The sequence below is a fragment of the Mesoplodon bidens genome, assembly GCF_964165515.1.
Source record: "Mesoplodon bidens genome assembly, chromosome: 14".
Classification (NCBI taxonomy): Eukaryota; Metazoa; Chordata; class Mammalia; order Artiodactyla; family Ziphiidae; genus Mesoplodon; species Mesoplodon bidens.
Window position 1 is genome coordinate 1,574,061 of NC_138170.1, and position 21,216 is coordinate 1,595,276.

A 21,216-nucleotide genomic window follows, 5' to 3' on the forward strand; every position below is an offset into this window, starting at 1 on the left:
AGGTCTGTGTTTCCAGCAGCATCTCTGCTGGGCCGTGTCCTGCAGGCCTTAGACTCAGACAAATCCAAAACTGAGTTAGTCGACCCCCTTCACCCCAACCCTAGCTCTCTACTCATTTTACCGTCCAAGCCAGAACCCTGCGAGTCCTCCCTGCTGCCTTCATCCCCTCATCCGCCAATCGGGTCGCTCCAGTCCATTCCCCTCTCAGGTGTCTCAGTGCACCCCTCCCACCCCTGCTGCTGCTGCTGCTGCTGCTCCTCTATTCGGGCCTCACGTCTCCCTCGGACCATTGCAGTAGCCTTGGGACTCCTGTCCTCGTCCCCAATCTCAGCCTCCTGTCCCCGCTCCTTGCAGGAGCGAGTGATCTTTCTAAAACGCGAATCTGAAAACGACTCCCCTGCTTAAAATCCTCTCCTGGTTCCCTCCTGGAGGGAGAAACCCAAGCTCCTCAGTTTAGCAGCAAGTTTTCGGGTGGGGAGTTGGAATGGAGGCGTTCCACCTAGGGCCCCAGGGTCCTTGGGACGAGGGAAAGTCCTGCAGGACCGAGCACCTAGCACCGGCTTGTAGGCAGAGGAGGAAGGACCCGCTGGGGGCGAGGCTTGGGAGGCAGGGGAGGCCGGGCCAGAGCCAGGGCAGAGGGCGGGGCCCTGGGCGTGGGCGGGGCGTGCGGGGGCGGCTCGCGGCCTCCGGACGGCAGGGGGCGGCCTAGCCCGCGGCGGCGGCGGCCCTGGTCCCAGGCTCCACGTCTTTTGGGCGACAAGGCGACCTCAGACGGCGGGCCGCGTCGGCCGGGCATGGCGGCGTGGAGCCCGGCCGCGGCAGCGCCTTTGCTCCGCGGAACCCGCCGGGTGAGCGCGGGTGGGGATCGGGCTGCTTTCCCCTGGGCGGGAGCTGCGCTGGGACCGCGGGGCCGGCCGCGGCCGCGGAACTGGTCCACAGCGGGCGGCGCGCCGGGCCCAGGGCCTGCTGTTCATTTCTCTCATTCACTCACTCGTTGGTTCGTTCATTTCGTGGGCCCGCCTCCGGGCACTGGGAGAAGTGTCAGGCCCGGCGCGTGCTGGGGGAGCTCCCGATCGGAGTGGGGGGTGAGGCCGAGGGGAAGAGATGGTCATAATACAGCGGGCACGGAAAAAGCAATGTTGATTTACTGAGCCGAAGACATGGGACTCATAGCCCGGAGTCGCGGCGTGCGTGCCGGGGACTGTTGCCTGGGTAGGGCTCCGGAAAGTCCGCCTGGCTTCTGTGACCTTGACCCTCCCCAGATCCCATACTTCCGGGGTAGGAAGCCAGCCGAGGGCACTCACCACGTGCCCTGCTGATTTTCTCTTCCCCGTTTCTGGTTCATTCTTTCCTCACTTCATCCACTTCTTTCGCTTTCCTCTCACATTCCTCCTTCTCTTGGACCTGCCTCCCCCACGCATGCAGGGCACTTCTGCTGGTGACATTCAGAGCGGACAGTCGGCTTTCCGGGGATTTTGTCAGTAGATTACTGGTTTAAAGGCCGCTGCCTGCAGATCAGCTGAGATGAGGAAAAGGCTTCTCCCAAGGAGTCAGCAGTGCTAACCACCCTCACTCCTTAGTGATTGCTGCCTCTGCGTGCCACCTGGCTACCCTCTGCCTTTGCCCCCCAGGGCAGTGTCTTCAGAGGAGGTCCCATTCCCCCCCGCCCCCCCAGTCTTGCCCAGGCCCACAGCTTAAGATTGTGTCCCTGTGTACATCGCTCAGCCAGCCTCCCTCCAGATCTTTCTCCTGCCCTGCATTTCAGTTGCCTGCTGGAATCAGGACTTCTTTGCAGGTGCCCAGCACATATGCCCTGAATCGTGTGGTTCTTCCCCTGCTCGTTCATTCATTCACTCATACATCCATAACCCAAGTCCTCCTGAGGGTCTGCCCTGGCTCAGCTCTGGAAGACAGACCCAGTCTTGGCCTCTAAGACCAGCTGGTGAAAGAGTCAGTGCACAGGGCATTTTAAAGAGGGCGCTCTGAGGTTCTATAACCCAGGCCCCTGCTCTGGGCCGTCAGAAAAGGCCTGAGGATGGGCAGGACTGAGGAGGTGAAGGGATGTTACCTTCAGCACCAGCACTTGATGAACAGCGCCCCACCCGCCTTCCTCCCCCAGTTAGGGATGCCGGGTACTACTCCCTTTGTATTGAAACCGTTATCTGGGAATCTTTCCTGACTTGCTTCAAAAGGCACTGTTACTTTGGCACCAAGAAGCCTGTCTAACAAACTCCAAAATCTTTAGCCTGACCTTGAAGGCCTGCCATGCTCTATTTTCAGTCTCCCCTTTCAGCATGTGCTCAGCCCAGCCAAGGGGCTGCCGACACGGTTTTGTGCTTTTTCTTCCGTAAGGGTTGAGACACGTTCCCATCAGAAGCACTGGGTCCTCAGGGTAGCCATTGGGGGAGGGGGCAGTGTTACTGCCAGTGGTAAATAATCTAAAAATGTTCTGACTTCAGGTCCTTTAATAGAATTCTGTTTCTTCTCCCAGTCAGAATTGCAAAGGGTAGCTGGCTTATTGAGCAGTAGGTCACAGGGTTACATCCCACTGGAGAGAATGTAGAATGTTAATCAGGCCTAAAGCGTCGGTGGCATTTGGCCCCATCAGTACATGGTCAATGGCATGCTGGCCTAAGCAGGGCACGCCTGAGCCAGGCTGCTGCCCGGCCTCTCCTGACTCTGCATCTTACTAAGGGATCCAACCTTGGCCTATTACTTAGTGCTTCAGGTGCCTCACTTATTAAACCGTCATCATGATAGTGTCTCACTATCATGAGGATAAACATCTGTTGAATTAAGTTGAGGCCCTTGTTATCTCTAGAGTCAAAGTGAGTTATTTTACAACTCCACTCCCCCCTCAAAAAAAGTTTATTCTGCATCCTGGGGAGCTTAAATGGACATCGGACGCCATGCAGTCCCCCTGACTTAGCCCGGGGCCCTGCCTTGCAGGGGAGGGCAGGGGGGGCCTGCACAGTGACTCTCCTCTGTTCTGTGGCAGCTTCGTCTTCTCCACTGCGCCCAGCGCATGTTTGCCTCGCAGACGGAGGGGGAGCTCAAAGTGACCCAGATTCTCAAAGAAAAATTTCCTCGAGCCACAGCTATCAAAGTCACTGACATTTCAGGTAAAGTTTTCTCTCATCTTTCCCACAGAGTTTGGGAAGATTTTACCCACTGGAAGGGTAGAGGGCAGGGGGCTTGGAAGGAACTCGCCATCGGTGGCTTCTCAGTACGTGTGGCTTTTGGACACAGGCCTTGGCCTCTCCCGCTGGAAGGGTGGAGGTGGGGATGCAGAAACATGGGCGGGGAACTGCGAGGACTTGTGGTTGCCAGCTTGGCGCAGCTCAGACTAGGTCTCTCTCAGTCACCCTGGGGCTCAGGTCCACAGCCTTTAATTTGACTTTGAGATGAGCCAGACTTTAATGTCCCCACACTCTTCTGACACCCTAGAATGGCAGAGCTAGAACAGACTCCAGGAAGACGAGCCCAGAGAGGTCTAAGAACCTGCCTGGCCCTTCACAGGGAATAGGCGGCGGAGCCAGAACCCATTGCAGACTGTGTCCTGAGCCCAGTGACCAGCCCCAGCCAGGCCCTGCCTTTCTCAGATGGCCGCTGGCACCTCAAAGTTCGGGCTGACTGTGAGTTAGGAGCGGGCTGGGATATCGGCTTCTGCCCACAGCAGACGGGGAAGATAAGGCCTTTATCTAGACACACATGTGGAAGAGCTGGCCAGGGGTTGCATCTCCCACACCGAGACCCAGTCTTTGTCACTCTGCTTTGCTCGAGGGCTTACTGGCTTCTCTGGGAACATAACATTTACAAGGATAGGGAGAAAGTTTAGAAAGTAGTTTTATTCTGGACACTCTAGGAAATTAACCAATCTAAAGATCTGTTGGAATGGTAGGTTGGGTGAGCCCTCTGCAGGGGTCCCAGGGCAATGCTGAGGTCTTTTTTTTTTTTTTTTTAATCTATTTATTTTATTTATTTATTTTTGGCCGCATTGGGTCTTCATTGCTGTGCGCGGGCTTTCTCTAGTTGCGGCGAGCGCAGGCTACTCATTGTTGCGGTGGGCGGGCTTCTCATTGCAGTGGCTTCTCCTGTTGCGGAGCACGGGCTCTAGGCACGTGGGCTTCAGTAGTTGTGGCTTGTGGGCTCTAGAGCGCAGGCTCAGTAGTTGTGGAGCACAGGCTTAGTTGCTCTGCGGCATGTGGGACCTTCCCGGACCAGGGCTCGAACCCGTGTCCCCTGCATTGGCAGGCGGATTCTTAACCACTGTGCCACCAGGGAAGCCCCAGTGCTGAGGGCTTGACGTCACCAGTCCTGTACCTGCCTCAGGCCCAGTTAGGGGAGAGCTGGAACTTGACCTCCAGTCTCACTCTGCCTAGCCCTGGGTAGAGTGCAGAAAGGGGATCAAGGCTATAGGAACCTTGGTTTAGCCAAAGCTTAGGCTCCTAGAACCCATGGAAAAAGCTTAACAAAGGCTATTGAGTTCTTTCTTGCTGCGTTGTGTCATGCTGGAGCAGCACGTTTTATTATCATCAGTCATCAGCACTAGCTCTCCAGCCATGTGGAGACAAAGCTCGGGCTGGGGGTGGATGGGTCCACGCAAGCTCTGCCTTGAGAGCATCCCCGGATAGCCACCCGCTCCCTGCCGCAGCCCAGGGGGAAACCCTTAATGCTGCTTGTAGAGCAGGGGTGCTGGAGAGCCCAGCTCCGTGACCAGCATGTTTTCACTGTTTATTGTCATGCTGTGTCCCTGTCTCTCACGCTTCTTGTTTCTTTTATTTTGGATAGTATTGCACATGGTTTTTGAATCAGATTTTAGTGTGTTTTTGCATTTTTAAAAATACCAATTGCTAGTCCTTTGGGAGCACTGAAATTCAGTCCCTCCCACCTTCTTCCATGGCATTTGCTGGCTTAATAAAAGGGAACAGTAGGAAAACCTACATTTCCTAGGCTTTACATGTTTTGCGCCTTATCTTTCCTACCCCAAAAGCAAAATTCTGGGCAGTGCAGGTGCCTTACAAAAGGAAGAGCATGTTTTGGATTGAGGCAGTCTGCCAGGAGGAGGCCGTGGTCAGATTGTGGGCCATGATCTTCTAACAATCTTAGCAACTTTCTGCTGAATGATAGCATTCAGACCTTCTTTGGATTGTGTGGTACTTACTTCAAGGACATAAGGAACTGTGGCTGCTGTAACTTAATAATTGAAACACTTTCAAATCACATTTATTTCAGGAGGCTGTGGGGCAATGTATGAAATTCAAATCGAATCAGAAGAATTTAAGGAGAAGAGAACTGTCCAGCAGCACCAGATGGTAAATCAGGTCAGTAGACGCTTTGCCACTGGTCTCCGCATCTGAAAGGGCATGCAAGTGGGGATGGTATTGTACCACCAGTCCTAGGAAAGACTAATGCAATACCACAATCATGTGAACAGGACTCAGGATCCGAGAAAAACATAAACGAACTATCTGGGATCGGACTGTAGGCAAATATGAATTTTATTCAAAATTGAAAACAAGCCACCCAATAGTTATTTTGCATTTCCCTGTGTAGTGCTACCGATGTTTACTATATACTGTTATTGTTGCATATTGAATAGTAAACACAGGAGTACTAAAATATATATGTTTTTGTAGATTTGGACATTTTTTTAAGCCTCTTTTAGGACTACTAAAGTAGTCCTAAACTGGGTAAATTGAAGGATGGCCTGATTGAGAATTGCTCCAGCGGCCCCAGACCCAGTGACAACAGCAGGGGTCTGGAACGTCAGATTAAACCAGACTAAGGCCCAATGTATTCATTTTCTATGCTTCTTTTACTTGGAATTTATTCCAGCCTTGACCCTTGGGCCTATGTCTATAAACTCACCCCATTCAGCCAGTGTGTTTGACATCATTCTGGAAAGTTGCACTTTGTGAACTAGCTTAACTTTTGCAAAGCACAGCTCTGGTCGTGAAAGCCGAGTCCAGCTGTTCCAGACTGCTCTTCCAGGCCTTTCCCCACCCTTCCTGGCCCAGACCCTCCCTCTGGGCCCTGCCCATCGGTCTCTCCACGCACCTGGGGACCTTTGTCCAGATGCGACCTCCTGCCTGGGCTGCGCCTCCCTCAGTCCTCTGCCAGGCTCAAGTGCTGCCTTCCCGTCTGCCCGGCAGGGAATGAATGCCCTCCACTGTCTGACTCCAGGCTTTTCTGCCTTGTGTCCTGGATACTTAGGTCCCTGCCGCCATCCCTTGGCCCTGCGAGCCCTTTGTGGTCCGGTTCCTTGTTGGATCCATCTTTGGAATCCTCGTGGAGTCCACCTTCACTTGGATGTGGGCACGTACAGCCCTAAGGCATGCTGGTCGTCTGACCGGGCAGTCTGGGGTGGAACAGCAACCGCTTCTGTCCTCCAGAAGCAGTTCTAGCCCCATGTGATCCCAGGGATTGGAGCCAAGGTAGAAGACAAGGCAGGGAAGACCCAACTGGCCCAGATCATCCCCACCTGGTAGGACTTTGGGTTTTGTTATCAAAACTACTCAGGCTGCCTAGTGCAACTGGGCTCCGGGGGGTGCTGTTAAGTACAGCACATCCCCTGGCCTGAAGCCATGGTTACAAGGATGCAGGTTCTGGAGTTGGACTGCCCACATTTCAAATCTGGGCTCTGCTACTTTCTGCTGTGTGACCTTGAGCAAGTTACTTAACCTCCCTGTGCCTCCGTTTCCTAATCTGTAACAGGGAGAGTAATAGGATTTGCCTCAAAGGGCTCTTCTGAGGACTAGTGGTAAAGTCGTGTAAAGCACTGAGAACAGCGTCTGACACATGGTAAGTCCTTCATAAATGTCAGCCGCTGTCACCATCATCATCACTGTTACCTATAAATGCTGCGAGGAACCTGCGCCAAGTTCAGGGGGCAGCAATTTCCTCCGCTTGGGAGAATGTCACCTACGTCATCTTGGGCTCAAGGTTTCCTCTGGGCCCCTACTGAGCATGTACCTTCCCTGGCCCCGGCCTAGCTGGAGAGCCTTGCTCACTTGTCGTTGCCCTGGAAGCAGACTATGCAGGCCAGGCCCAGGTCTGTTTTCTTTTTCTTTTCTTCTTTTTTTTGTAATTTTTATTTTACATGGGAGCATAGTTGATTACCAATGTTGTATTCGTTTTAGGTGTACAGCAGAGTGATTCACTTATACAACCCAGGTCTGTTTTCTTCACTGCTGTGTCCCCAACACCTAACAAAGGACCCGGTACATAAAACAGCTCAATCAGTATTTGTTGAGAGTTTATAGAGAGTAAGGAGCGCTGGCCTGGGTTTTGTTATTGATTTACAGAGAAATTAAATGTTTAATGCCTGAAAGGCTTTCCATTTCAGAGAATTCACCTCCTGGCATTGGTGTACTTTTAACCTGGAGCAGCTACTGCCTGGGTTACCACAGCACCTCTTTGCTGGGCCAAGCACTGCTTGTCGTGGGGTGGGTGACGCAGGAGGCAGTGGCAGAGGGCGTCACTGCCATATCCTTTGGGCCAGGCCCCAGCGATGGCAGGATGATGAGGATTCCTTCCCCATCCATCCTGCCCCTACCCTGGGGAGCAGCCACACAGAGGAGAGCAAGCACCATGTTCCCTTCTGTGTCGGGTGAGCCGGTCCATCCCAGCTCCGCACATTACAGTGCGACGAGAGCTTCAGATTCCTCATTGGCGAAGACCAAGTGAGGTACTGGCCGCACGTGCCCGCCTTGTGCTGGCATGGGGAAGGCGCTTGGTAAACGGCAGTTGCCCTCCCCCTTTCTCTGCCCTCCTTGCTGTCTGTTGTCCATCATCCTCCCCAAAGGGTGCCTCTGCCCGTGTTCCCCTACTCAGAACCCTGCGGTGGGCACCCTGGTTGCCCGTGGAGCCCAGTCCCTCCCTCCTCTGGGATTTCCGATCCTCTGTGTGGTCGGCCACAGTCTCCCTTCCGTGGGCCTGACTCAAAGCCAGGCTTTTCCTGGTGAATTGCAGCAGGTTCCCAGCCTTTCCTCACCTGCTCTCCTGGGCCCAGTGCCCTGTGCCTCTGTGCCTGTTGCACCTCCAGCCGTCCCTCTCCTGGGCTACCTCCTCCACAAACGGCCAGTGCGCTAGCAAATGCTTCTTCCTAACCGTACCCGCAGCAGTGCTGAGCTGGCTTGTGGTCTGACAGGTCTGTGCTGGATCCATTTCTTGTGGGCTTGAGTTACTTTCCTTACCTTTTTTATCATTTTCCCATGCCTTTTTCATTTGTGTCCCCAGCACCCAGCATAATGCCATGGGCATAGCGGGTGCTGAAAAATGTTTACCTACTCTAGATCTTATAAACTGTGGGACTTTGACCAAGTCATTTCCCCACTAGGGCCTCAGTTTCCTGACCTATTTAAAGTGACCCAAGTTATCTCTAAGGCCCTCTGTAGCTATAAGATCCTGTGACCTGTGTTGGGGGGCCCTCTGAGGGCCGCAAGAGAGTGAGGAGAAGGACCTGGAAGGGGAAGTGCACAGGGCTTAGGGATCAAAGCCTGGATGGTTTCTCTGTCCAGGGTCTTTCATGTGAAGCTGTGACTGGGCCCTCATCTAGCCACAGAGGCTTTAAGAATTGTGGCCGAGACACAGGGACAGCCTCTAGGGAACATTCCATGCCTGCAGAAAGCAGAGAGCATGTGGCTCAGGGCACTGTGTTTCCCTCTCGCAGCAGTGACATGAGGCTTTTTCCAGGGGCATTTCTGCTTATCTGCAGAGCTGAGGGGCTTATTTGTGAATATGGAGATGGTGGGGCAGCTCATTGGCTCCCAACACAACCACAACTCCTGGCATCAGGGGGGGCCAGGATGTCAGGATTCCCTGGGTTCAGGTTCTATCTCACTTGCTGTTACTCACTTGCTGACTTTGGACAAGGGATAAACTCTATTTCTTTTTTTGTCAAAGATGGAGATAAGACTAGATTATCTCTAAGGAACCTTCTGACTCAATAAATTTGACCGCATGTGTTAGTATTCTCTTTGTTGTAAGTGGCAGAGACAAAGTTAAAACGAGCATTAGCAAACAAAGGTAATTAATTGGCCCATGTAATGAAATTATCTAGATTCAGGGTCTTAAGTTCGTCTGCTTGTTCTTTCATATTCTCTTCTTCTGAGCTTCCAGTTTCTGTATGTTGGCCTCATTTTCTCCTCCTGGAGGTGGGCTTTCTCTTCTTGATAGGGAAGAGGACTCCAAGTTGCCTCCAAGTGACAACATTCCAGTATGCAGGCATAGCTCAGAGATATTGCAGGCTTGGTTCCAGACCATGACGATAAATCAAGCACATGGATTTTTTTGGTTTCCCAGTGTATATAAAAGTTATGCTTACACTATATTGTATCTACCAAGTGTGCAGTAGCATTATGTCTAAAAAAAAATAATCTACATATCTTAATTTTAAAATACTTTGCTAAAAAGTGTTAATCATCATCTGTTAATAGAGGGATGCCACAAACCTTCAGTTTGTGAAAAAACACAATATCTGCAAAATACAGTAAAGCAAAGTGCAATAAGACAAGGTATATCTGTGGTGACCAAGAGAGAAGGCTCTACACTGAAAAATCCCAGGGAAGACTCTGATTGACCCAGTTTGAGTCATGTGCCTTCCCTGGACCAGTCAGGCTGGTCCAGGGGCACATAGCTACCTCAGTACAGGTCAGCTGGTAGTCCCACCAGCAGTACACAATTAAAGTGAAAAAGGAGAAGGGAGATTGCTGGATAGACTGGAAAAAATTGTCTACCCCACTGTGATGTCTTGGGCCTAGTATAAAAGGACTTAGACTCCCGTGTCTCATTCAGGTCCTGTAGTTTGTCTCCTGGTACTGCAGGAGCTACATATCTATTTGATTGTGGTTGCCCATTTACACTTGGGCCCTGACATCATTTGTAGCCCTAAACAAATCTCATAATTTACAACTTTATTTTCTGATTTAGAGTAAAATTGGGGAATTGGTGCTGATTAGTGTGGTTTTATCTTTTTATTTAAAAAAAATTTTTTTTACATGAAGCTGTATATTTTCTTTTATTCAAGTAATTTTTTAAAATGTTGGCTGTGCTTGTGGAATCTCAGTTCCCCAACCAGGGATTGAACCCAGGCCTCCGCAGTGAAAGCGTGGAATCCTAACCACTAGACCACCAGGGAACTCCCAGTGTGGTTTTAAAGAACAGCTATTCTTTGCTCAAAATAGCAAAACACAAAAAACAGCCTGAAAGTTCTTCATTAGGGGACAGGCTAAAAAGTTAGGATACCTATAATGGAATGTATACATATGTGGAATACATATGTGGAATGGATACATATGTATACATATAATGGAATGGATACATATAATGGATGCTGTGCTGATACAAAAAAGAATGAGGGTGTGCCTTATGCCTGATATGGAAAGACCCCCAGTGTTAGAGGAAGAGAGAGTGCAGAACAGTGTGTTTGAAATACTATCATTTGTGTTTTAAAAAGGTATTGGGATGGAATATATACTAATATTAGTTTGAATATGCATTTTTAAATCCTTGCAAAGATGCACATGAAAATACCAACAGTTCTCTATTTGGTTTGGAGGTGGAAACTGGGGGACAGGTGTGGGAGGGAGACTTTACTGCATGCCTTTTATGCCTTTTGATTTTTGAGCCGGCTTCAATACTGATTCCAAAAATAAAAAGGAAACATTGCTTAAAGAAAGTGTGTGCAAAGTTTCCTACAGAGATAGAGCTATGTAAATGTAATATATGTATGTATGTATGTAATCAGTGTCAAATACAAACAAACAATGATGATGCTGTTCTGCTTCCTTAGGCACTAAAAGAAGAAATCAAAAGTATGCACGGATTGCGGATATTCACCTCTGTCCCCAAACACTGACCACGCCCTGGCTGCGTAGATGCTGCTGCTGAAACCTTGGGTGTATCCTATTGCCACCATTCCTTCCTAGGCCTATGACAAACAATTTATCTATTTTGTTCATGGACATTTCCATGTTGTAATTAGAGAAGAGTATGATATCTATTTAGATGTTAATTAAAGGCAACAGACAGCTAAAATTTTTTTCATTACAAAAATATTTATTTAATCCTGCTCTGCGCTAGGCAACATTCTTCTTCTTTTTTTAAATATTTATTTATTTATTTGTGCTGGGTCTTAGTTGCAGCTTGAGGGCTCCTTAGTTGTGGCATGCAAACTCTTAGTTGTGGTATGCATGTGGGATCTAGTTCCCCAGCCAGGGATTGAACCCGGGCCCCCCCTGCATTAGGAGCGAGGAGTCTTATCCACTGCGCCACCAGGGAAGTCCTGGCAACATTCTTAATATGGGGATAATGTAATTAATAAGAAGCAGACCAAGAGAGACTATATGAAATTTCTGAGGAGTCATGAGTAATGCTTTTAGTTCCTTTATTTGAGAAGCATGTCGTTGTGTTCAAAGTGGTCTTGTCTTTGAACAGCTCTGTCCTGGTGCTAGCGGCCAAATGGGGTGCCAGCTTCCTTGTCTTGTCAAGAAACTTTGTTTCTTCTCCTCTGTGAAACTGCTCAGGTCCCTTAATTTTACCAAAGAGAAAAGGAAAGACCCTTTGGTTTTGCTCTTCCCTTAGTTCACCACTCTGTTTCCCTTTCCCTCCAAACTTCTTACAAGAATGATCTTGGACCCTCAAGTTTCTTACTTCCTGGAGTGAACTCTGAGGAGTGTGGGCTGCCTGGATCAGGGTCTTGTTCACGTTTGAAGATCCCCCACCCTTTGCATCTTGGTGGGAGGTTGAGCCCACCTCCAGTGTCAGAAGCTAAAAAGGCTTGCTTTCCTAGCTCCTTGGCAAACAAGGCACAGGCAGATGATCTAGACTCAGCCAGATGGATCTGCCTTGAACTTTGCATTGGGAGCAAGTGACGCTGAGAAGCGGGGCAGTGGCATGTCCATTTTGGCAGCTGTGGCAGCAATGCCCAGTGTTCTGGGAGGTGTCAGTGTTACAGGCCGCTGTCTCTGGAGTCCGTGGTGGTGGTCACTGTGTCTGCAACGTGATCTGGGCTCTGGCCAGTCTTCCTCTTCCAGCCCATTTTCAGAAGCTGCTTCGTCAGTGTTCCCAGAAATTCTATGATTATCCCCATATCCTTTCACTACATTCTTTTCTGCTCACATCGGCCTGGTCAGTATCTGTTGCTTACAACCGAGAGCCCTGATGGGTTCACCCGCCCCTCGCAGTGTGGCTCGTGCCCTCGTGCTCCCGTCTCTCCACTGGACAGCTTTCTGAGAAATCACGTCCACTGCCTCTCTCAGTCCTCCACGTGACCTGTCACCGTAGCGATGGCAGGTTGACCACCACTCCTTCCTCAGACTCCTCCTTTGTGTTTCATGGAACTGACCACCAGAGAAATCACTGGTCACTCTCAGTTCTTAAGATCCCTCTTACCTCCCTAAGAAATAAAAGTATGTAGGTAAAACAACCTTGAGCCCCAGAGCTTTGGAGCAGCACAAATTTTAAATATTCTGTTCACATACGGTGCCCTCATTTTTTGGTTTAAAATTATTCTCTAACCCCACAGTGTGGGGGAGGGATTGGTGTCCTGCCAAGGCAGAACTGCCTTTTGCATGGAATAGATTCACTCAGTTGTATCAGAGTTTAAAAGACAGGCTAAAACAACTCCTCCTGAGGGCCCAGGGCACCTCCGAAAGACCCAGACACCCCACAGGACAGCTTTTAGGTGGTATAGTGAGGAAACACCTAAGTCCCAGAGGCCAGAAGCAGGCAGTGGTCCGCGAAAACAGAAAGACCCCGGAATTAGGCCCATGTTGATTACTCGTGTGGAGCCTAAGTGTCCTCTTGAGGGTGGGCTGGACGTGGGGATCTGCTTCTAAAGAACAGATTAACATGGAGGCGGCAGTGTGCAGCTTCGGAGACTATGGGCCATACAGGGCACCGTGGCTTCCTCCGTGCTCTCTTGGATCGCCTGCTCTGGGGGAAGGTAGCTGCCATGTGGTGAGGACACTCAAGCAGCCGGTGGAGAGCTCCGTGTGGTGAGGGGCCAAGGCCTCTTAGCAACAGCCAATGAAGTAGGCCTGCCGGCAGCCCATAGAGAACTGAGCCTTCTGCCGAGACAAGAGCCATTCGTCTTGGAAGTGGATCCTTCCAAGTCTGTCACAGCCAAGCCTTCAGAAAACTGTGGCCCCAGCTGACACCTTGACTGCAAACAGCTGGAACCACTCAGCTAGGCTACTTCTCATTTCCTGACCCATAGAAACTATTGAGACCATAAACGCTGAGAGATAACAAGTGAGATAATAAATGTTTGTTGTTTCCAGCCGTGGAATTCCGGGGTGAATGCTTATGCAGCAATCGATAACTGACACACTTGTGCGTTACTAGGAGGACGCTGGGGATTACACATATTGAAGGAAGGGTTGAAGAGCCAACCTGCAGAGAGGACAGGGTTACAGCTACATGTCAGGAACAGGAACCCCACCGCCACTGGGGCTCCCTGCCTCCTGTCTGCTGCTCTGCAGATCAGCTTTATCGTCTCCTACTGTAAATCAGCATCCACCACGTGCTGCCAGTACCCAACCGACGATACTGCCAGTGGCTCTTAATGTTTATATCTTAATGTGCAGATCATGAGAAAGACAGACTGTCCTTCCAACTTCCACTTCAAAGGATGCCAGGGAGGGCCTTTGATCGGCCTGTCCTGAATCAGGAGCCACCTGGAGTCCAGGAGCCACAGTACACTGCAGCCTCTCTCTGGACTCGGGTTTGGAGGGGAGGGAGGAACAACTGCCGAAAGAAGTAGGGGTTCTGTTCTCCAAAGCAGAGACTTGGGGCGAAACAACCGGAATTCTCAACTGGAGGAAAAGGTGGGTGGGAGAACAGGAAGAAAAGGCCTCAGGAGTGTGGGGACACTAGAGAAACTGGGACGCTTGCCCCTGCTTCACCACACCCCCACCGCAGAGGACGCTTCAGACCCAGTGAACTGTGTCAGTCCTACCGCTTCACATGTCTGCTCCCAAATATGGCAGGAAGAGCTATTTAAGGTACCTCCCCCCGACCCTCGCCCCCCACCCCCCGCCCCCCATCACACACACACACACACATACACACTGTTCTTACCCACAAATTAAAAGGCAAGTTGGGAGAGGAATAACAGGGTTTCTCTTTTAGTTGACTGAATAAGAAGGAATTGCTTCACGTTAGCAGCCACAGTATATACATTGCATCTGATACAGCCAACTCCTAGAGTTTAAGTGCTACTAATGGAAACTGCTGAATGAACCTGAGACGTTTTCTGAGTCAAGGGTCCTTTTGAAGACAATGTGCAGTTTTCCAGTGGAAAATCCAAAGCGTCCTGGGGTAGGTGATTGCTAACTAGGCAAGTCAACCTAAGTAAGAGACACTGCAGGGTCCCAGGCCTGTTTTGTTCCATGGGTTCCTGTGGTGGCCCTCTCACCCCTGATTAGAGCACCCAACTAGCAGTTGTGGGACAAGCTGGCCTGCAACCTGGGAGGGGATTGGGGCCACAAAGCCCCACCCAGGCAATGGCAGTGGCAGGGGATCAATAGACTCAATTTCCTTTCATGGGAATCCAAACTGGAAAGGGCAAATGACCAAAGGACAGATAATGGTTGGTGGAAAGCTCTGGGAAAACAAATCTGGTTCAAATCGGGAAATACGGAGAGAATCAGTCAAGGAGAAGCGGAAGTTGAAAAAGAACGGCCTGGGAGCTGTCATGAGGGGCGCTGGCAAGTCTCAGTTAAGAGAAAGTCACACTAGGAAATAAAGAGCGATTCTCAACCTACTGCAAGTCAGAGCTACCTCGGGTATCTTAAAAATCCCCATACCTGGTCCCTCCCAGGTCTAAGAGACCAGCTAGTGAGGGGTGCGGAGAGTGGATTCCAGAGCCCAAGTTAAAGACAGACTCCCTTAGTGGCCCAGGAGTCGGGACCCACCCCCCCCAGACCCCTCCCCTCTGGCCGCAGACGGGTGAGGCCTGCCCTGCCCACCCCCTTTCCCTCTAGGGAGCTGCTGCACAGGGGGCAGTTGGCCAGCTCACCTCCGCCCCCACCGTCTAGGGGGACCCACCCCCTAACTGCGCAGAGTAAAGCGTGACAGTGCGCGACGCCCCCCAGCCAGGTGCAGCCCCGACCTAACTGGGGCGGAGGGCACGCTGCCCTGGGCGGGATCCGCCCCGGGATCCGAGCCAAAGAGCAGGGCCTCCACCAGCCCCGACGGTCTCCGGGGAGCAGGGCCGGCCGCCCTCCCGCCCTGCGCTTCCTCGCGACGACTCAGACACGCCGGCCGGCGCGCGGCGGAGACTCGGGCTGGGGTCCGCGGCCACGGCTCCGCGCCGCCGAAGACCCAGCTCCCCCCACCCCAACCTCTGCGGGGCTCCCGGCGCCCCTCGCCCGGTCGGCGGGGACTCTGCTGCTTGCCCGCCGAGCCACGCTTTGGACGCCTTTTAATTTGCATTTGTTGGGGCGGGGTGAAGTCTGCCGTTAGGCACCTCATTTCACGGAACTGAGCTCTTAGGCTCTGGTAAAACACCCTGACACTGTGAATTTATTTATTTTTTTAATTAATTATTTATTTTCGGCTGCATTGGGTCTTCGTTGCTGCGCGCGGGCTTGGGCTTTCACTAGTTGCGGCAAGTCAGGGCTACTCTTCATTGCGCTGCGCGGGCTTCTCATTGCGGTGGCTTCTCTTGTTGCGGAGCACGGACTCTAGGCGCGCGGGCTTCAGTAGTTGTGGCTCCCGGGCTCTAGGGCGCAGGCTCAGTAGCTGTGGCGCACGGGCTCAGTAGTTGTGGCTCCCGGGCTCTCGAGCGCAGGCTCAGTAGCTGTGGCGCACGGGCTTAGTTGCTCCGCGGCATGTGGGATCTTCCCGGTCCAGGGCTCGAACCCGTGTCCCCTACATTGGCAGGCGGATTCTCAACCACTGCACGCTGTGAATTTAAAAGAACATTTATGCACTTTACTTTTTTGAGGAAAATATAATATTTATTAGAGAGGCAGATAAGAGGGTACAAGTAAAAGGTACCAGATGGTTTCATTTCTTTTAGAATAAGAATAAAAACAATCATGTTGACCTTTATTCAAACACAGTTTATTCAGAACCCAAGTGTCTATAGTAGTCTCATCCAGCAGGCAGCCTCTCCAGCAGTTATGAAAATAAAAAGGTCGTTAGGGAGCAGAATAATCAGCTAAACAAATGGATAAAAGAGTAGAAAGTTAAAACAACTGAAGTTCAGGTAATCACTTTAGGTTTTTGTTTTTTATAAGCAGTTTTTAGAACAGTTTATATTGAATATAAGTGTTTTTAGAACAGCTTTAGATTTACAGAAAAAATGAGGTAGTATGGAGAGTTCCTGTGTACCCCCGTTTCCCCTATTATTAACGGCTTACATTATTATAGCACATTTGTTAGTAAACCCCGTATTACAAATTAAAGCCCAAAGTTTAGTCAGATTTCCATCGTTTTCCATAATGTCTTACCCAGGTATCCCCTCCACAGCACCACATTACTTTTAGTACTCCCCTCTCCCTCAAGACAGTTTCTCATAATTTCCTTGTTTTTGGTGACTCTTTAAATAGCAGTATATTCTGTGTGGCGAATTATAGATGTGTTTGATTGAAAGCACTTTTAAAAACAAAAACAAAACCACAAAAGGAGTCATAATCCAGTTGGCCAATTGAAAGTTATTCTAAACATTTTGGCAAACATTAAATAATCACATGATAGACACCACACCGAAAAAGTGCCCTAGCATTATTAAAAAGAAAACAAGTGCCATGAGTTTTGGACCTCAGGAAGTAACAGCTTCACCCAAACAGGAGGAGTTTAAAGAAATGCATTGTCTGGGGTGAGGTTTGGTAGATTTATAAACAAGGTTAGGGAGGAAAGACTTCAACACACACATCATTAACCTGTAAGTGAAATTGCAGAACACGCTTCGGGGCTTAGTAGAGCATCGGTTCTTCTGTCTCCGCGCAGAAAGAATTCAGTGAGAGGCCGAATGACAGGTACGGAAAGAGTTGATTAGACTAGGACCCGTGTGAGGGGTACAAGCAGGCAGGCAAGGGAGTGCCGCGCCGAAAGCTAGGCGGGCTACATGTTTATAATCAAAGGAAAAGCGGGGAGAGAAAGAAGACCACCTTCTTCCTCATTCTTCAGTAGATGTCAAGCTTCCGTCATCAGTTCCTCCTCCATGTCAGGCGGGGGAGTTTTCTTGTCCCTACGTGGTCAAACTGGGACGGTCATGGCACGATAGAAATGGGCAAAAAGGCAATAACATATACTAAAGTATGGTAAATCATCTCAGGTTTCAGTAGAATGTCATCTTTTCCCTACATTTTTCTTCTTAATATGCTCAGAGGAGCGTGTCCTAGGAATCATTAACTTACTGACCTCACTGGGCAGGATGTGGGTCTCATTACACCACTGTTTTATTGTTTGGGGGCATGTCTCATGCTTCTGTTGCATGGTTTTGTTGCTAAGCAAGCCTGCCTTCTTCAGTGATCATTAACTTACAGGGGTCTCCCTGTAAGTTTTTTCTTTCTGCTTACAACCCCCCAGTGGGATTAACTATTTAATCACCTACTTTGTCCCTTCACTCGGTCCCTATCAAAAGTGTGTTATTATTAACCTGTAAAATAAAGGAAGAAAACTTTATAATCAGGCTGAGATTTTTCTTCTTTTATTTAACAGAGAACTGTCGGAAGAAAAGAATATCTTGGGTAGAAAAGGAAATTTCTGATGCTTTGGAAATTGTTCAATACTTTTCTAATACTTCAGGCACTGACTAAAGGAACTGCAGCTACAAAATATCTTGAACTGTTTAGTCAATGTCCCATGTCTCCATCTGTTTTTGGTGTGGAGGCTACGGCTTAAAATAATGATCATAAGTTTATGCACACAACACTTGCTCTATACAAACAAATCGAGCTATTTTCTGAATCAAATCTGCACAATCCTAAAAAAAAAAAACTTCAAAAAACAGGATTTTTTCAAGGCAGGCTTTTTAAAAGCTAATGTTGACTTGGCCTGTTCTAGGCTTTTTCTGGTAGTTAACAATTTGGAAGTGAGCTCATAATCTGACATAAGAAGATCAGATTATAATACCTTTGGTCTCCCATTCATTTGGTTAAATGCCAGAAGCAGTTAGTCTACTAGTTTAATGAGCATTACGGCTCATTAAAACAAATCTCCATAATTTAAGGGTCAGCTGATTTTCTTGATGCAATACTTGAAAAGGAGAACTGAAGGAAACAATCCCCTGAAGAGGTCTGGATCAAGATAGGTGGCTTTATCAATATCATGTCAATAAAAGCATAATAATGCAAAGAAATTTTAATTATAAAATTAAAAAAAATTTATATATGTAGCTGTAAGTTGGGCTGTCATTAAGTACAGTCCGCTATATCTCACTTTGGTAGCCAGTGTAAAATGTAAGCTGACTGCAGCTAACTTACCTTGAAACACAGGCCATCCAGAGCAACAAGTATGAGTCCCTCCTGCCATTTTCTGATCCTCTGATATGAGCTTATGAAATGAGCCCATGAAGTAGAAGCAAGAAGCTAATTTTCCTATCTAAAAGTAGGAAAGACATGAATAAATATTTTTCAAAGCCAAAAAAAAAAGGGTATGTCTCGACCTGACACCTTCCTTCCGACCCATTTATAGCTGCGTCTTTATTGAGCATAATCAAACACTGGATTTGGTGGCTGACTATGCATGTGACCAGTTTCACTATCCATCCTCCTGCTTCAGTGCCAATTTAGGAATGTAAATCCTATGTGGCCAGATTTCTTTAAAGATGGTGAGAAATATTTATTTTATTCTGGCTAAAGTTAATCACATTTTCTGAAGTGGGCCCTTACATTTACTACTTTTTTAAAATTTCAGTAACTAGAAATTTAGATCTTAAAGATGGGAATGATTTAAAAATCTACCCTTTGGAAACAATATGCTGCGCTCTTAGTCTGTGTATGACTGTAGTTATCACCACACTGCATTCAAATTATAGCCCAGCCTGGGGAAGTGTGAGCTGAACACAGCTTCTCCTGCCACCAAACCTCCAGCTGAAACAGAACCTAGGTGACTGAGAAGTGGACATGTGCTGTTTTCATGTGTGTCTGTACAGCACTAGAATATCTGATCTGCAATTGGTGGAGAGCTCAACTGGTGCCATATGTAAAAATCAACAGGTTAATTGACCAAACTTTTACAGATTTCAATTAGGTGTTTGGGATCAAATAGACAGGCTGGGATAATCATGATGAACTAGCCATGATCTTAACCACATTTAAGCATTTAGTACCAATATAAGTATTTTCTTATTTACTTCTTTACTCAAGTAGGGTGAGATTTTATTTTGTTCATGATTTCCTCTAAGTGAATAGTGGTAAACTTTAACGAACTAGCATAGTTCAATTTATTAAGTTACAAAATGTAATATTAGAATATGCTTCAATTTGTGGCAGACACTGTATATAAAGAAGAGATCAGGGCTTCCCTGGTGGCACGGTGGTTGGGAGTCCGCCTGCCGATGCGGGGGATGCGGGCTCGTGTCCCGGTCCGGGGGGGATCCTGCGTGCCGCGGAGCGGCTGGGCCCGTGGGCCATGGCCACTGAGCCTGCGAGTCCGGAGCCTGTGCTCCGCAACGGGAGAGGTCACAACAGTGAGAGGCCCGCGTACCGCAAAAAAAAAAAAAAAAAAAAAAAAGTGCAAGGGGAAGCAGCAAGTTCTGATGTAGAAGCTACAGCAAGTTATCCAGATCTAGCTAAGATAATTCATGAAGGTGGCTACACCAAACAACAGTTTTTCAATGTAAATGAAACAGTCTTATATTGGAAGAAGATGCCATTTAGGACTTCCATAGCTAGAGAGGAGAAATCAGTGCCTAGTTTCAGAGCTCTCTTGCTAGGGGCTAATGCATCTGGTGGCTTTATGGTGAAACCAATGCTCATTTACCATTCTGAAAATCCTAGTGTCCTTAAGAATTATGCTAGATCTACTCTGCCTGTGCTCTGCAAATGGAACAATAAAGCCTGGATGCCAGCACAGCTACTTACTACATGGTTTCCTGAATATTTTAGGCCCATTGTTGAAATCAACTGCTCTTAAAAATAAATATTCTTTTCAAAATATTATTATTCATTGACAACTCACGTGGTCACCCAAGAACTCTGATGGAGATATACAATGAGATTAATGCTTTTTTCATGCCTGCTAACACAACATCCATTCTGCAGTCCATGGATCAGGGGGTATTTTGACTCTCAAGTGTTAGTACTTAAGAAATACATTTTGGATTTTGTTAGGCATAGTTGATTTTAACTAAACAAGAGAAACTTGGCAATATCTATTAAAATTAAAACCCAGATAGAAAAAGAGGATTACATTTTGTAAGGCTATAGCTGCCATAGATAGTGATTCCTCTGATGGATCTGGGTGAAGTCAGCTGAAAACCCTCTGAATTGGAAAGGATTCACCATTCTAGAGGCCATTAAGAACATTCATGATTCATGGGAAGAGGTCAAAATATCAATATTAATGGGAGTTTGGAAGAAGTTGATTCCAACCCTCACAGGTGACTTTGAGGGGTTCAAGGCTTTCAGGGAGGAAACAACAGCAGATGTGGTGGAAAGAGCAAGGGAACTAGAATTAGACGTGGAGCCTGACGATGGGACTGAATTGCTGTAATGTCGTGATAAAACTTTTCACAGATAAGGAGTTGCTTCTTACTGATGAGCAAAGAAAGTGGTTTCTTGAGATGGAACCTACTCCTGGTGAAGATGCTGTAAAGATTCTTGAGATAACAGCAAAGGGTCTAGAATATTACACAGACAGTTGATTGATAAAGCAATAGCAGGTTTGAGCGAACTGACTCCAATTTTGAAAGAAGTTCTACTGTGGGTAAAATGCTATCAAACAGCATGGGATGCTACAGAGAAATTGTCCACGAAATGAAGAGTCAACTGATGTGGCACACTTCATTGTTGTCTTATTTTAAGAAATTTCCAGAGCCACCCCAACCTTCAGCAACCACCACGCTGATCAGTCAGTAGCCATCAACACATCTGGGCAAGACCCTCCACCAGCAAAAAGACTGACTTGCTGAAGGCTCAGACAATAGTTAGTATTTTTTAGCAGTAAAGTATTTTAAAAAATTAAGGTGTGGGGGCTTCCCTGGTGGCGCAGTGGTTGAGAGTCTGCCTGCCGATGCAGGGGACATGGGTTCGTACC

General features: G+C 48.5%; 1 protein-coding gene across 6 annotated transcripts in view; it reads left to right on the forward strand.

Moving 5' to 3' along the window:
* The first annotated feature begins 693 nt into the window (after positions 1–693).
* BOLA3 (bolA family member 3) overlaps positions 694–21,216 on the forward strand; it is a 30,147-nt gene continuing 9,624 nt past the window's right edge. For 2 of the 6 annotated variants that reach the window (XR_014017397.1, XM_081253476.1), the window contains exons 1-3: positions 694–848; positions 2,999–3,122; positions 5,236–5,324. Coding sequence is in view for 4 of the 6 variants with exons in the window: in XM_081253476.1 (XP_081109602.1) it covers positions 795–848; positions 2,999–3,122; positions 5,236–5,324 (267 nt within the window). In the remaining 2 variants the exon portion in view is untranslated. The other 4 variants (XR_014017398.1, XM_081253477.1, XM_081253478.1 and 1 more) reach the window with 4 other exon arrangements.